The sequence below is a fragment of the Stomoxys calcitrans genome, chromosome 5 (assembly GCF_963082655.1).
Source record: "Stomoxys calcitrans chromosome 5, idStoCalc2.1, whole genome shotgun sequence".
Lineage (NCBI taxonomy): Eukaryota > Metazoa > Arthropoda > Insecta > Diptera > Muscidae > Stomoxys > Stomoxys calcitrans.
The window spans coordinates 126024567-126038008 of NC_081556.1; the positions used below are offsets into that span (position 1 = coordinate 126024567).

At 32.7% G+C, this 13442-nt stretch overlaps 1 protein-coding gene across 1 annotated transcript in view; it reads right to left on the bottom strand.

The window, feature by feature from the left end:
* Positions 1–2494: 2494 nt before the first annotated feature.
* The window catches only part of LOC131997987 (uncharacterized), a 71544-nt gene continuing 60596 nt past the window's right edge, over positions 2495–13442 (bottom strand). Inside the window, exons 3-5 of the mRNA XM_059369937.1 lie at positions 8759–8905; positions 5000–5367; positions 2495–2662 (exon numbers count right to left, since the gene is read on the bottom strand). Of these exons, the coding sequence (XP_059225920.1) occupies positions 2495–2662; positions 5000–5367; positions 8759–8905 (683 nt within the window). The remainder of the gene's footprint in view (positions 2663–4999; positions 5368–8758; positions 8906–13442) is intronic.

Genomic DNA, 13442 nt, shown 5'->3' on the forward strand with positions numbered 1-13442 from the left:
AAATTTTCCGCTGTGGTTTTCCCCTCCTAATGCTGGCAACATTTGTGAGGTACTATGCCATGTAAAACTTCTCTCTAAAGCGGTGTCGCACTGCGGCACGCCGTTCGGACTCGGCTATAAAAAGGAGGCCCCTCATCATTGAGATTAAACTAGAATCGGACTGCACTCATTGATATGTGAGGAGTTTGCCCCTGTTCCTTAGTGGAATCCTCTTAAAGGCGCAATTATTACTCGATTTACCTGAAATTTTGGAGGTGATATTTTAATACGACTTGTACGGTACATATCGGTCAATAACTTGATAAATCGCATATTCATTTGAAAAAGCCATTCAAAGAACTTTACAAATGCGATCCATGGTGGAGGGTATATAAGATTCGGCCTGGCCGAACTTAGCACACTTTTACTTGTTTTTTACTAAATTCCTATAGAAAAAAAATCATAAAATTAAAAAAAACTCTATAAAAAGAAAAAATTAAATAAATTTTTTATAGGGAAGATTTTGAAAAAAATTGAGGTAAACTAAATTTAGACAAAAGTCTTTTAAAAACAGAATTTTTTAAAAGCTTCATGAAACTTTTTCCGTAATGCAAGCCAAATGGTATAGCACTGCATGCAGTGTTTTACACAATCTTCTAATAGTCTGACCTGTTGGACAATGTCGTAAAAGAATCCAGGCGAATGAAAGACGGTCTCTCTTATTTGCATTCTATGTAGATTATCTGTCAAAACCTCTAACTTCTTGTTACTCGATTCATTAGGAATTTCCTCAAAATCAGCTGTGTTTCCTTTATAAGATCAGCTGATTTCAATGAACAGGCGAACAAATCGAGTGATGAAAGGTAAGTGGTATTGGCAGTATGTTTGTTATTTACTTTCGAAATACGGCAACTCTTGAGATCGATTAACAGGTCATAATTCTTGCAAAGTAGAACTCCGCACATAAAAATATTATGCTTTTCTTTGTTTGTTGTTTGTTTTTATTTACTAAAGTGATATATGTAAAAATAAAAAATCTATATTCCTGGGATTTATTTGAATTTATACAAGCAAATTAAGTTTTAAAATGATTCTTATATAGTTTTTAGCGTTCTTCTTTTTATTAACTTAGTTTTTTTACATGCCTTATAATTTAAAGTAATTTAAAAAAATAATAAATATCTATATAGGAATTTGGTAAAACTACAAGTACATGCACATAACTTTTAAATCCTCTGTTTATCAGTTATCATATTTTGTTGTTGTTTTTATTTAAATAATTTTTAATATTTTCCTTCCTGTTGTCTTGGTTATTTTCCTTAACTTTCTTTACTTTTACAATTAAATTAATGGAGAATAATTAAGGTTTTTAGCAAAGTAGAAATATAAATATGTAGGAAAGCAACAAACAAAAATTGTATTTTTTTTCAATAAAAATCATTAGCGGCTTATTCGGGAGATATTTGTTTGCCCTTCTAAGACTTTTTTGAGTAAAAACCAAGGCTAATATAGACAATCAGTTATTGTCTCCACACATTAAGCTATAAAGTCTATGGACGGATTGTTATTATTATTATTAAGAAAAGAAGCTTTTTTCCTATATGTATTTATATAAGAACCTGGTAAATAAATTGAGCCTAATATATAAAATATCATTAAAATATAAAAAATCACGCAAATAAAGTAACATTTTCTATTCACTTATTGAAGCTACTGAAGGTCTTTGATGTCACAGTTAAAGATTTTGATTACGTGTTATTCAATCCCCAGTATATTTGTGTATAATTTATTATGATTTTTATCTTTAATTTTTATATTTAAATTTTTTTATAATATTATAAAATTATGAACCCGGCCCGCTCCGCTGCGTCTTCAAGGTATCTGAACATAACTTTTTTTTTATCAAATTAGTACTCCAATCCCGAATGCTTTTCATTTGAGTTTCATATTGTCCCAATCGATCCACTTTTATTTCTGGGTGGTGCTTTTGGGGTAAGGGGAAGAGTCCACCCCCTTACGATATCAAGAAATTCTATAACCTACTGCTCCTTCCAGACCATATCGTAATCGACTCCCTAATAAATTTCATTTGAGTTCCATATTATCGGTCCACTTTTATTTTTGTGTGGTGCTTTTGGTGTAAGAAGGAGGGTCCTTCCCCTTCAGATATTAACAAATTATATAGCCTATTGCTCCTTGCAGACCACATTCGCAATCTACTCCCTAATACCTTTTATTTGAGTCCCAATTTGCCTATTTGAGGGGGCTTTGGGGTCGGGGCGGCCTATAGGTATCTGGACTATATAATGTCACGTTTTGGGAAAAAATTGACGAGTCAACAAAAGTGGCTTTGAAAATTTTCATAAATTAAATTCTATAAACCTTTTCAGTGTTGTTGTTTTTAACAGCTATTTGCAGTACCATAAAAACCTTAATTACAAAATAGGGATAAAGGTTTTATGATGCCTTCGCTTCGCTTGGCGCTATCATATAATAGGCAAAAAAATGACACTGTTCAGTGATGTATTGCAGGTATGTCGTGTTGCTGCCTTAACAGTCTTTTGGCATAGTGCTTGCCTCCGCATAACAATCTCTGACAGTCCTTGTGCTTTTGTTGTCGCTGCCTGTCGTTGCGTTGATGATCACATATCATAGAAATGCAGTAGCTTTCGACAGATGGCATCTATAGAGAAAAATGCGACATTTGCAGGTCTTTAATATAAATATATGTTATAGAATAAAGTATAATCACATTTCTACATAGTGCTTGCCAAAGTGACCACTTAAAATGGTCATATAGTGGACAGGCCCAATGAACTTTATTAGGATTGTCAAAATCTGCCTATTGTGAATGTTAACAAAGTGCGTAAATTTTTTCTCTTACTAAATGCACCATAGTTGACATCCGTGCATTTTTTATTTTCTTATTTCACTTCTTTTGCAACTACGGCTTGAAATATTTCAATTTTGTATATTTTTTTGTCAATTCTATTTGAATTTGAATGTGTGGTTCAAAATTATGCGATTTGCAACACTACCTCTGAATGAGACAATTTTGCTCATAGCTGATTGATAATAAAATTGAGCTGGCAAACGAAAAGGACAGATTAATGCGAACTGGTGTAGTTCGTTCAGTGATGTTTAATTGAACTAGTTTGCTCGTGAACTATACAAGTCTGTAGTCAATTCAATATCTATAAAGACACGCGGATATCCCCATATCGAAGAATGATAAACCAAAGCGATCATCTTGTGTATAATTGATGTCATGTATGCATCCAGTGATTTAAACGAACGATCGAACGTAGGTTCCAACATTTTTTTTTCGGTTTGCAGATACTGTTTCTCTTTTTTCTTTTAAAGCACGATATTCGCGTGGTAAACGTGTCGTTACCGTATTGTTGCCAGCCTGTCATAACGGTTTTATTGCCACAGTTTAATATGACAACCAGGCGGACAGCTGATGGATACAAAAAAGAGTGGCAAACGAAGTGAACGACATATGAGTTGAATTGAGCTATTAAAAGAAAAAGACCGAATAAATCGAACTAGTTCGTTCATAGAAAAAAAATTTTATGTGTTTTACACAACAGTCAAAACCCAACTTGGGGTATGGGGTCCCATATAACTTAATATATAGCAATTTTCAGCAAAACAGGATAATGAATGAGATTTTTAATTGCCTAACACCTAAAATATGGACCGGTTATTTGTATTTTTTTAATTTAAAAATTAGTTTTTTTTTATTTGCCTTTTTCTTTTAGATTATGCCAATTTTGGGACAATGTGTTATTGAGTTTTATTAATTTTATTTTTAATTTAATTTTAATAATAATTATCTACAAACATTAATTTACAAAACTTTATGATGCCTTAACATAGGTTTATATGACAGTTATAGAACTGTCAAATAAACCTATTTCAAATTTACATAAAGTTTTGTGAATAAGGCCGTTAAAGTATTTATAGATTTGTCCCAAGAGCCATAGATATGGGGATTAAATAATCCTAGAAGCATTAACTATATTCGAACATGCCTTTATATTAGGGAATCTTATGTCTTTCTCCTTTCAATTGCTATGTAATTCTCTGTACCTTTTTAAGAATAAAAGGGGCGCCTTAAAATATGCTAAAAAACCATAGTAACTTCAAAGGCGTTAAGTTATATCTATGATAACTACTATAAGATTTGCTAACAAAACAAAAACAAATGTGGAAAAGTTAAAAACAAAAATATTATATTAGAAAATCAATTTTGATAAACAGAAAAACAAACCCAAAATGTAGCTTCATGACAAAATTGAAAAAAAGGTACGAAAGAGCAAACAAATATTCTCAGGAAAGCGAACTAAGACACTTTTCTTGTTTAGGCTGTGGGGTAAAACAAAAACAAACAAACAAATTTACAAGACAAAATTAAGACTGGGGAGACAGAAAGAGTATGAAAAATCGAAAAATTAATATTTAGAAATGTATTATTAGGATAAAATAGATAGTAGAGGATAATTTTTACATAAATAGAGATTTTTAGCGGGAAGAAAATAAAACTCATTACTCTGTTTTTTTGTCTTTAGCATTACAAAGTCTACAAATCAAATAATAATAATAATCATAATAATTATATTAAGAATAATAATAATAATGGTAGTAATATAATTAATTAAATAGGAAAATTCTTAGTATGAATAAGAATTGATTATTGTTAATTTGTTAGTATGTAGCTCTACATATGTATGTATTTATGACTAGGTGTGAGTGTGTGATCTCTATGTGTGTATGTGTGTGTGTGTAACTATCTTAAGTGTTTGTTTGTATTATTGTGTGGAACTAAACTCAAACTCAACTATATGATACAAAGTATATTATTTGTATGTATGTCTTATAGTTGTTATTGCTGTATTAGTAATAGTTTTGGAGGGGGGTAGTAGTAGTAGTAGCAGTAGTATTAGTTAGAGTATTAAAGTGATAGGTTGTACTGTACTAAATAATTCAACTAACTATGTATTTATCTGTGATTTACGGGGGGAAGAGGAGTATAAGTATTAAAGGAAGAAGTTGAAGTTGTTGTTGTTGTAGTAGTAGTAGAAATCGATGATGATGCTAACAACGATAACCATGATGACCAAAATGTTTGTAAAATAGTAGAAGTTGGTGATAGGGTTAGTGAATGCACTAAATGTGTATTTAGCAGTACTAAGAATGTCATTAATGTGGCGAGTATGTAGGGTATGTTGGATGATTTGTATAAATTTTGACTAGAATTGCACATATCTTCCTCACAAAAGCACATATGTCCATTGCCTGAACTTTCCATCATGCACACATGATCGACCATAAATAAATTTATTTGTAGTTGTGACGTACACATACGTCTAACAACTTCATAGGCTGCAAAGAAAGGAAATGCAAAAGATTTTGATTAGTAAAAAGATGGGTAATTCAATAACATCAAAAAAATTTTTTCTTTATTATTAAATAATTGAAAATATGTAAACATTAAAAAAATTTAACATTTCTTAAGTGTGGTCTAGCAGCAACTATACAAAAAAAATTTTAAAATTAAAATAGATGTAAACGTTTTATGTTAAATAGGATACTACATAAATAGCGGGCACAAATTACAATCGACAATTTAAAATTTATCGAAATTTTAAACTTTTATCGAAATTTGAAAACTATACCGAAATTTGAAAACGGTTCAAACATTTGAAAATTGTTCCGAAATTTAAAAATATCGATATTTAAATTTTGAAATTTCGATATTATATATTTCGATTTTTATCGAAATTTTAAAATTTTCTCGAAACTTGTAAATTTTCTCGCAATTTGAATATTTTCCCAAAATTAGAAAATTTCATTGGAAATGCATCGAAATTGTAATAAAATTATTAAGTTTCAAAATTTCAATAAAACTTTTAAATTTCGATAAAATTTTAAAATTTCGATAAAATTTTAAAATATCGATAAAATTTTAAAATTTCGATAAAATTTTAAAATTTCGATAAAATTTTAAAATTTCGATAAAATTTTAAAATTTCGATAAAATTTTAAAATTTCGATAAAATTTTAAAATTTCAATAAAATTTTAAAATTTCAATAAAATTTTAAAATTTCAATAAAATTTTAAAATTTTGATAAAATTTTAAAATTTTGATAAAATTGAAATATGTTACCGAAATTTTAAAATTTCATCGGAATTTCGATCATTTCATCAATAAAATTTCCAAGTTTAAAAATGTTAAAGTTTTGATGAAATCTAAATTTTCGATAAAAAAATTCGTTATTTTAATATTTTTCAAATTTATATAAAATAATCGAATTACGGTTAAATCTCAAATTTCGGCGAAATTTTCAGTTTTCGATTTTAAATTTTATCGAAGTTTGAAATGTTATCGAAATTTAAAAATTTTATCGAAATTTGAAAATTATATCAAAAATTTGAAAATTTTATCAACATTTGAATAATATATCAAAATTTGAAAATTTTATCAACATTTGAAAATTTTATCAAAATTTGAAAACTGTTTCGTAATTTTAAAATTTTATCGAATTAGGAAAATTTTATCGAAATAATATAATTTTATAGATACAATAAAATTTTATCGAAACAATAAAAATGTAATGAAATTTTACCAAAATTTGAAAATTTCATCGAAATTTTATCAAACTTGGAAATTTTATAGAGGTTCAAAAATTTGGTAGAAATTGAAAACTATCGATATTTAAAATTTTTATCGAAAATTAAAATTTATCAAATTTTATCAAAATTTGATAAAATTTCAAGTTCTAAAATTTTAATAAAATTTGATAAAATTTTAAAACTTCGATAAAAATTTTCCAATTTCGCTGAAATTTTAAAATTTTGCTAAAATTTTCAAATATTGCATTTTTCATATTTTTCGAGTTTATATAAAAAAATTGCAACGATGAAATTTTCAAATATCGATGCTAATGCAAATGTAAAATTGCCCACAACAATCTATTAAGGAATACTTAACATTTTCAAATTTGGATAAATTTCAAATTTGAATTTTTGATTCCACTTAAAATTTTAAATTTCGATTTTGTTTTATTTCGGTCTTATTCAAATAAAATAAAAAAAAAAATGAATGAAATTTTTAAGTTTAAAAAATATTTATCAAAATAATAAAATTTTAACAAAATTTTAAAAATGTACCGAAATTTTAAAATTTTACCGAATTTTTAAAATTCTATCGAAATTTTAGAATTTTGTCTGCTTGTGCTTTCTTTTTTTGGTCTTAAAATCTTATTGAGACTCCGTTGCAGGATATTGTCCGGCTTTAGACCATTATTTAATGGTTTCTATTGAAAGAATAGTATAGCAAACAACTTTTAAAAGTCAGCAAAAGTGTGTTGTTGCTAGAAGCATTTGACTGGTTTCCCGTCTCGCTATTTGAAAATTTTACGGAAAAGTTTTATAAAAATTTCAAAATTTGAAAATTTTATCAAAATTAGAAAATTTTATCGAAATTTGAAAATTGTATTGAAATTTGAACATTTTATCGAAATTTGAAAATTTTATCGAAATTTGAAAATTTCATCAAAAATTGAAAATTTTATCGAAATTTGAAAATTTCATTAAAATTTGAAAATTTCATCAAAATTTGAAAATTTTATCAAAATTTGAAAATTTCATCGAAATTTGAAAATTTCATCGAAATTTGAAAGTTTCATCGAAATTCGAAAATTTTTTAGAAATTTGTTTTTCGAAAATAGTTACGTATGTATAATTAAAGTGAGTTTTTTATGTTTTTTCCTTCTATTTTTGTTAAGTATATGCCCGGATGATGAGAATCAAAGATATTTCGAAATATTGACAAAAATAAATAGCAAATCAACTAAAAAAAGAAACAACAACATAAATTTTTTACATATATAACTGACTAAATAGAATAATATTTTATAGAAATTTGAAAATTTTATAGAAACTCGAAATTTTCATAGAATTTTGAAAATTATATTGAAATTTTTAAATTTTATGGAAATTTTTGAATTTTATCAAATTTACAAAAATTTAAAAATTGCATGGAAATTTAAAAAATTTATAGAAATTTGAAAGTTTTCTAGAAATTGGACAATTTTACAGAAATCAAAATTTTGTCAGAAATTTATCAAATTGGAAAACTTTCATAAAAAAAAAAATTTTGTAGAAGAATAAATTTCATCGAATTCGATTTTTTTTTGAAATTGAAAAGTTGAGTCGAAATTGGAAAAATATTATCGAAATTTAAAATATTCATTGAAAATGTTCAATCGAAGTTTTTAAGATGAAGATTTTATCGATTTTTTTTCATCGAAATTTGGATTTCATAAAGCAGAGTTTACATGGCACATCATGACCGTCCTCATCATGTGTACGAGTTGATTAAAGCATGTGACGAGTACACCTTTGTTTTCACCAATACTATTACAATGACCACACATCACATGTGCCATGTAAACTCGGCATAAGACATATAAAAAAAATTCAAACTTCTTGAATCGTCGCATCAAAATTTTAATATTTTATAAAAAATTCATCGAATTTGGAAAATTTTTAAAAATATTCGAATATTTTCATAGAAGATTAAAATTGAAATTCATCGAAATTTTACAGAAATATCATAGATGGTATTAGCATGACAAAAATTACAAAAAATAATTTAAAATTGCATCAAAATTAAAAAATTGCATCAAAATTAAAAAATTTAATATTATTAACGCTAATAATAGTAATAATGAAAGCAAATATAAATACAAATGTATTTGCTGAACTTACGTGATTTTGAGTGTCGCACCATTTTAACACAACAGCCGTTACAAGTCATCAACGGTGGCTGGTCTCTAGGCAATGCTGTATAATTGAATGGATCCTTACATCTCGCATCTGTCCACGAATCACATTCGTAGCAGTATATGGAACGTGCTATTGTTGTTGTTGTTGTCGTCATTGAATGTTTTATGGGTTTAGAAGAAATAAAATGAACATTAGTTTTTGTTTTTTCCACAAAACACTATATTTATTATTTGAGATTTAATAATACTTTATTAAATAAATAGCAACTTTAAAATAAACTAAAAAAAAATAATCTACTCCAAAAGAACTACAAGAAAAAAAAAAAAAAAATATTACGTATTTGTGCCACAAACTTTTATGTGGCGCAAATGAAAAAAAAATGTTTAAAAAGCATTATATTATGTATTTGGTTAGAAAACGTGCATTTATTCGTTCATTCAATCATGACAACAACATCTACTAGACAAAATTTATTTCAAACATCTAAAACAAGTCTACTAACATTTGTGAATTTCTTTAAACTAGTTGTGCTACTATTTTAGAATTTACATTTTGGAAATTAAATTACATATTTACACAAAATTAAAAAAAAAACGGAGTATGCTCCTTAATGAGATGTCTTAGTCATAAATATAATCTGATTGGTAAAATTAAATTGCATACAATGTTGAAGAAATGCCACCTATCAAACTAACAAGTACACGAAGAGACTTATTAAGAATGTTAGAAAGAACATTCAAATCTGACCTAAGCAAAATCCCTAATTTTTCTATTCCCTACCCCTAAGTTGGTTCTAGTCGGGTACTATTTCCCCAGATAAGTGCATGCATATGTGAGCCGGAAAAGACGGACCATGACATACAAAATGCCTCAACGTTTCATCATCTTCCACAAATGACCTACACATGCTACTACTTGCCGCACTTGTTTGCGCTCGTAGCACGATGTGTCTTGTTATGATGCCAAAGGAGGAGATCAGTATTCCTTCTTACTTTCTTTCAGTAATAGTCTTGTCTTCTCATGATCCGGATCTCTGTATAGGATTTTAGTCGTTCATGTATATGTGAGCTGGGAAAGACGGACCATGACATAGAAAATGCTTCAACGTTTCATTATCTTTCCCAAATGACCTACACATGCTACTACTTGCCGCACTTGTTTGCGCTCGTAGCACGATGTGTCTTGTTATGATGCCAAAGGAGGAGATCAGTACTCCTTCATACTTTCATTCAGTAATAGTCTCGTCTTCTCACGATCCGGATCTCTGTATAGGTCGTCGTACCGATCGTTTCACTGTTCTACAGTGTTACTCGCACTTTCGTCGACCATGTCCTTAACTCGGTCTACGTCACCCCGTAAGGCCTCGGACTAAAAAAGTTTATTGACGGCAGCCTATTCCGCAAAAAAAAAATTAACCGACGTGAGTGTGAGCGAATTGAGATGTACAGGAGTCCGAATGAAGTCCGGAAATTATACCAAAGAATTACACATCAAACCGATGGGTTTGGTGAAGAAACATCCTCCTGCAGAGACAAAGATGGAAATCTGGTAACTGACGCATGCTGAGGATATGGAAAGAAAATTTTACCCAACTGGAATACGTCTCCTCCCCATCGCATACAAAATACTCTCGAGCGTACTATGTGAAAGATTAAAACCTAAAGTCAATGGGATAATTGAGCGCAATCAATGCGATTTGAGACCTGGTAAATCCATCATAGACCAGATATTTACACTGCGCCAAATCCTGGAAAAGACCCGAGGAGGAAAAAGCAACATCTACCATCTCTTTGTTGACTACAATACCCCCACTTCGATACCCCTATGCGTTCAAAGGTATTTCCAGCTACATCTGAGTCTTGGTATCCCGGCAAAATTATAAGACACTGCAGAATGACTCTTGCTGAAACACGTTCCTCAGTAAGAATGGGAAAGAATCTCTCCGAACCATTTAATACCAAACGAGGTTTCAGACAAGGAGACAGCTTATCGTGTGATCTCTTTAATATTCAGCTTAAGAAGATTATACGAGATGTAGATGTGAATAGATATGGCTCACTAATCACAAGAGAACACATGCTACTCGCTTATGCCGACGACATCGATATCATAGGTCGATCACCGCAAGTAGTACCTGCAGCCTTTGAAAGAACCAAAATATAGTCAGTGAAAATGGATCTGGCAGTAAATGGAGAAGTAGACGAAATGGATGGTTTCAACTCCCAAAACGCCTTGTACAACCGAGCAGATAAGGAAGATGGAGAAAGTTGGAAACTACAACTTTGAGATAGTCAGCAACTTTATCTACCTCGGCACCGCCATAACCGAAACGAATGACACCAGCTTTGAGATAAAGCGAAAAATAATACTGGCAAACAGATGCTATTTTGGAATAAGTAAGCAGGTTAAAAACAAGGTCACCTTTCGACAAACGAAGATTACACTATACAAGACACTGATACTACCCGTGTTGTTATATTGTTCTGAGGCATGGGTACTTGTGAAAACAGACGAGGTAGTGCTTGGAGTGTTTGAGAGAAAGATTCTTCGTAAAATATATGGACCAGTTTGCTTTAATGGAGAATATAAGCGTCTTATGAAGCTGTATGACTACGATAGCCTTGTTAAACGTATCAAAATACAACAGCTGCGTTGGCTAGGTCTTGTTGTCAGAATAAATGCAGAAGCTCCAGCAAAAAAGTCTTTTGAAGGCAAACATGATGGTACACGGAAACCGGGAAGACCAATTTATGCGCATTTATGGTCCGATGTCGCATAAATTTGGGACAGTGAGTTGTGCTAGGCCCTTCGACATTCTTCTTAATTTTGGTTCAGATCGGTCCAGATTTGGATATAGCTGCCATATAGACCGATATATATCCTGATTTCGAACACTCTAAATCCCTTCCCAGAATTTCTTTTGCGGCTATCGTTATGACACAGAGCTCTGCCTGAAAGAACATACGCATAGATCCAAATACAGTCCATATCCTTATCTTGGAGCTAACTAAAAGGACCGATATATACAATCCCATGGCAGCCGGTTGTACGCACCGGATTGACCCGATGGAATCTTCATCGGCAAGGGCTGCCGCCTCAGTGTACGTGTTCGTCTTTTTTCGTCATGGGAGAGGCACATCCCGGAGTGCCTTCTCCGTATGCTTCTGGTCCGTGCCGGGATTGAAAAGAACCCTGGACCCTGGTTCTGTTCCGTTTGCCAGAACCGCCTTCATCATCGGTCAGTGTCGGTGAGGTGTAACCGGTGCTTGGAGTGGGTACATTTCCGTTCTTGCTCTGGCCTAACCTCGCTACGGGAGTATAGTCATACTGGCTATGTCGCTAGGTGCTGTGCGAACATAGCCAGCAGTGGGTCACAAGCGTCGCCTTCGGCGTCCTCGTCATCGGACTATGTGACCCCCCCGACCTCTCCCGTACGGCAATTTATGCAACGACACCACCCTAGCCCTACTATTGCCAGGCCAGTGTCAGGAAATGTATCGTTCTTGCAGTTAAACTGCAATGGACTGCGAGGCAAGATTGATGAGATTGTAGATTTCATGAGTCGGAAGAGCATATCGGTCGCAGCGATCCAGGAGACAAAGCTGACTAACACCTGCAGCTTGCACAGTTGTCACGGCTACAATGTGCTACGTAAGGATCGCTCAAGGAATGGAGGTGGGGGATTGGCCTTCGTTATACACCATTCCGTGCAGTATAGACCTATCTCGCCTGCGCTTGACGCTAGTGACCCATACATGGAATGTATGGAGGTAGCAGTCAGGTCTGGTACTGCCGAGATAGAGATATACAACGTGTATATACCGCCGCTTGGTAGCTGTGTCCCGATTAATGGCCAGGCCTACAGCCCCGACATTAGTGGGTTGCTATCTGGCCATAGTCGTCTGGTTCTGGGGGATTTTAATGCACATCACTCGTCATGGCATTCTCCCCTAGGTAACGACCAGCGTGGCATAGCTTTGGAAGAGCAGATAGATAGCTCCACGTTTTGCACGGTGAATGAGGATGCCTCCACTAGGATTGCGAGGAGGTGCAGCAGCTCGCCAGACATCTCAATCGCATCCCCTGATCTCCTGAGTGACGTATCCTGGCAAGCCGTCATCTCTTTGGGGTCAGACCACCTCCCCATAATCCTCACCATCGACCGACCACCCGACTTCATAACCTCTGAGCGCCGGACGTTCATCAATTACAAGAAGGCCAATTGGACTGGCTTCAGAGAGTATACCAATCGCCGCTTCAATGAACTGCCACCCCGCTCTGATGTGCTTGTGGCCGAGAGGAAATTCCGAGACATCATCAACGCAGCAGCCGCTCGCTTTATACCAGCCGGTCGAATACCGCAAGTGCGACCCAATTTCCCGGCGCAAGCATTGGTACTCGCAGACTAGCGTGATGGGATTCGTGCTATGGACCCCGCTAACCCCAGAATCAGCGAGCTGAATCTGGAAATAAACAGGGTAGTCAACGAACATAAGCGGAATTTGTGGCTGGAACACTTGGAGTAATGTAACTTAGGCACCGGTGCAGGCAAATTGTGGGCCACTGTTAAATCTCTCTCGAACCCCGGTAGGCGGGACGACAGGACCTCAGTCACTTTTGGCGAGTTAACCGTGACTGATCCGAAGAGATGCGCCAGGTTGTTCAA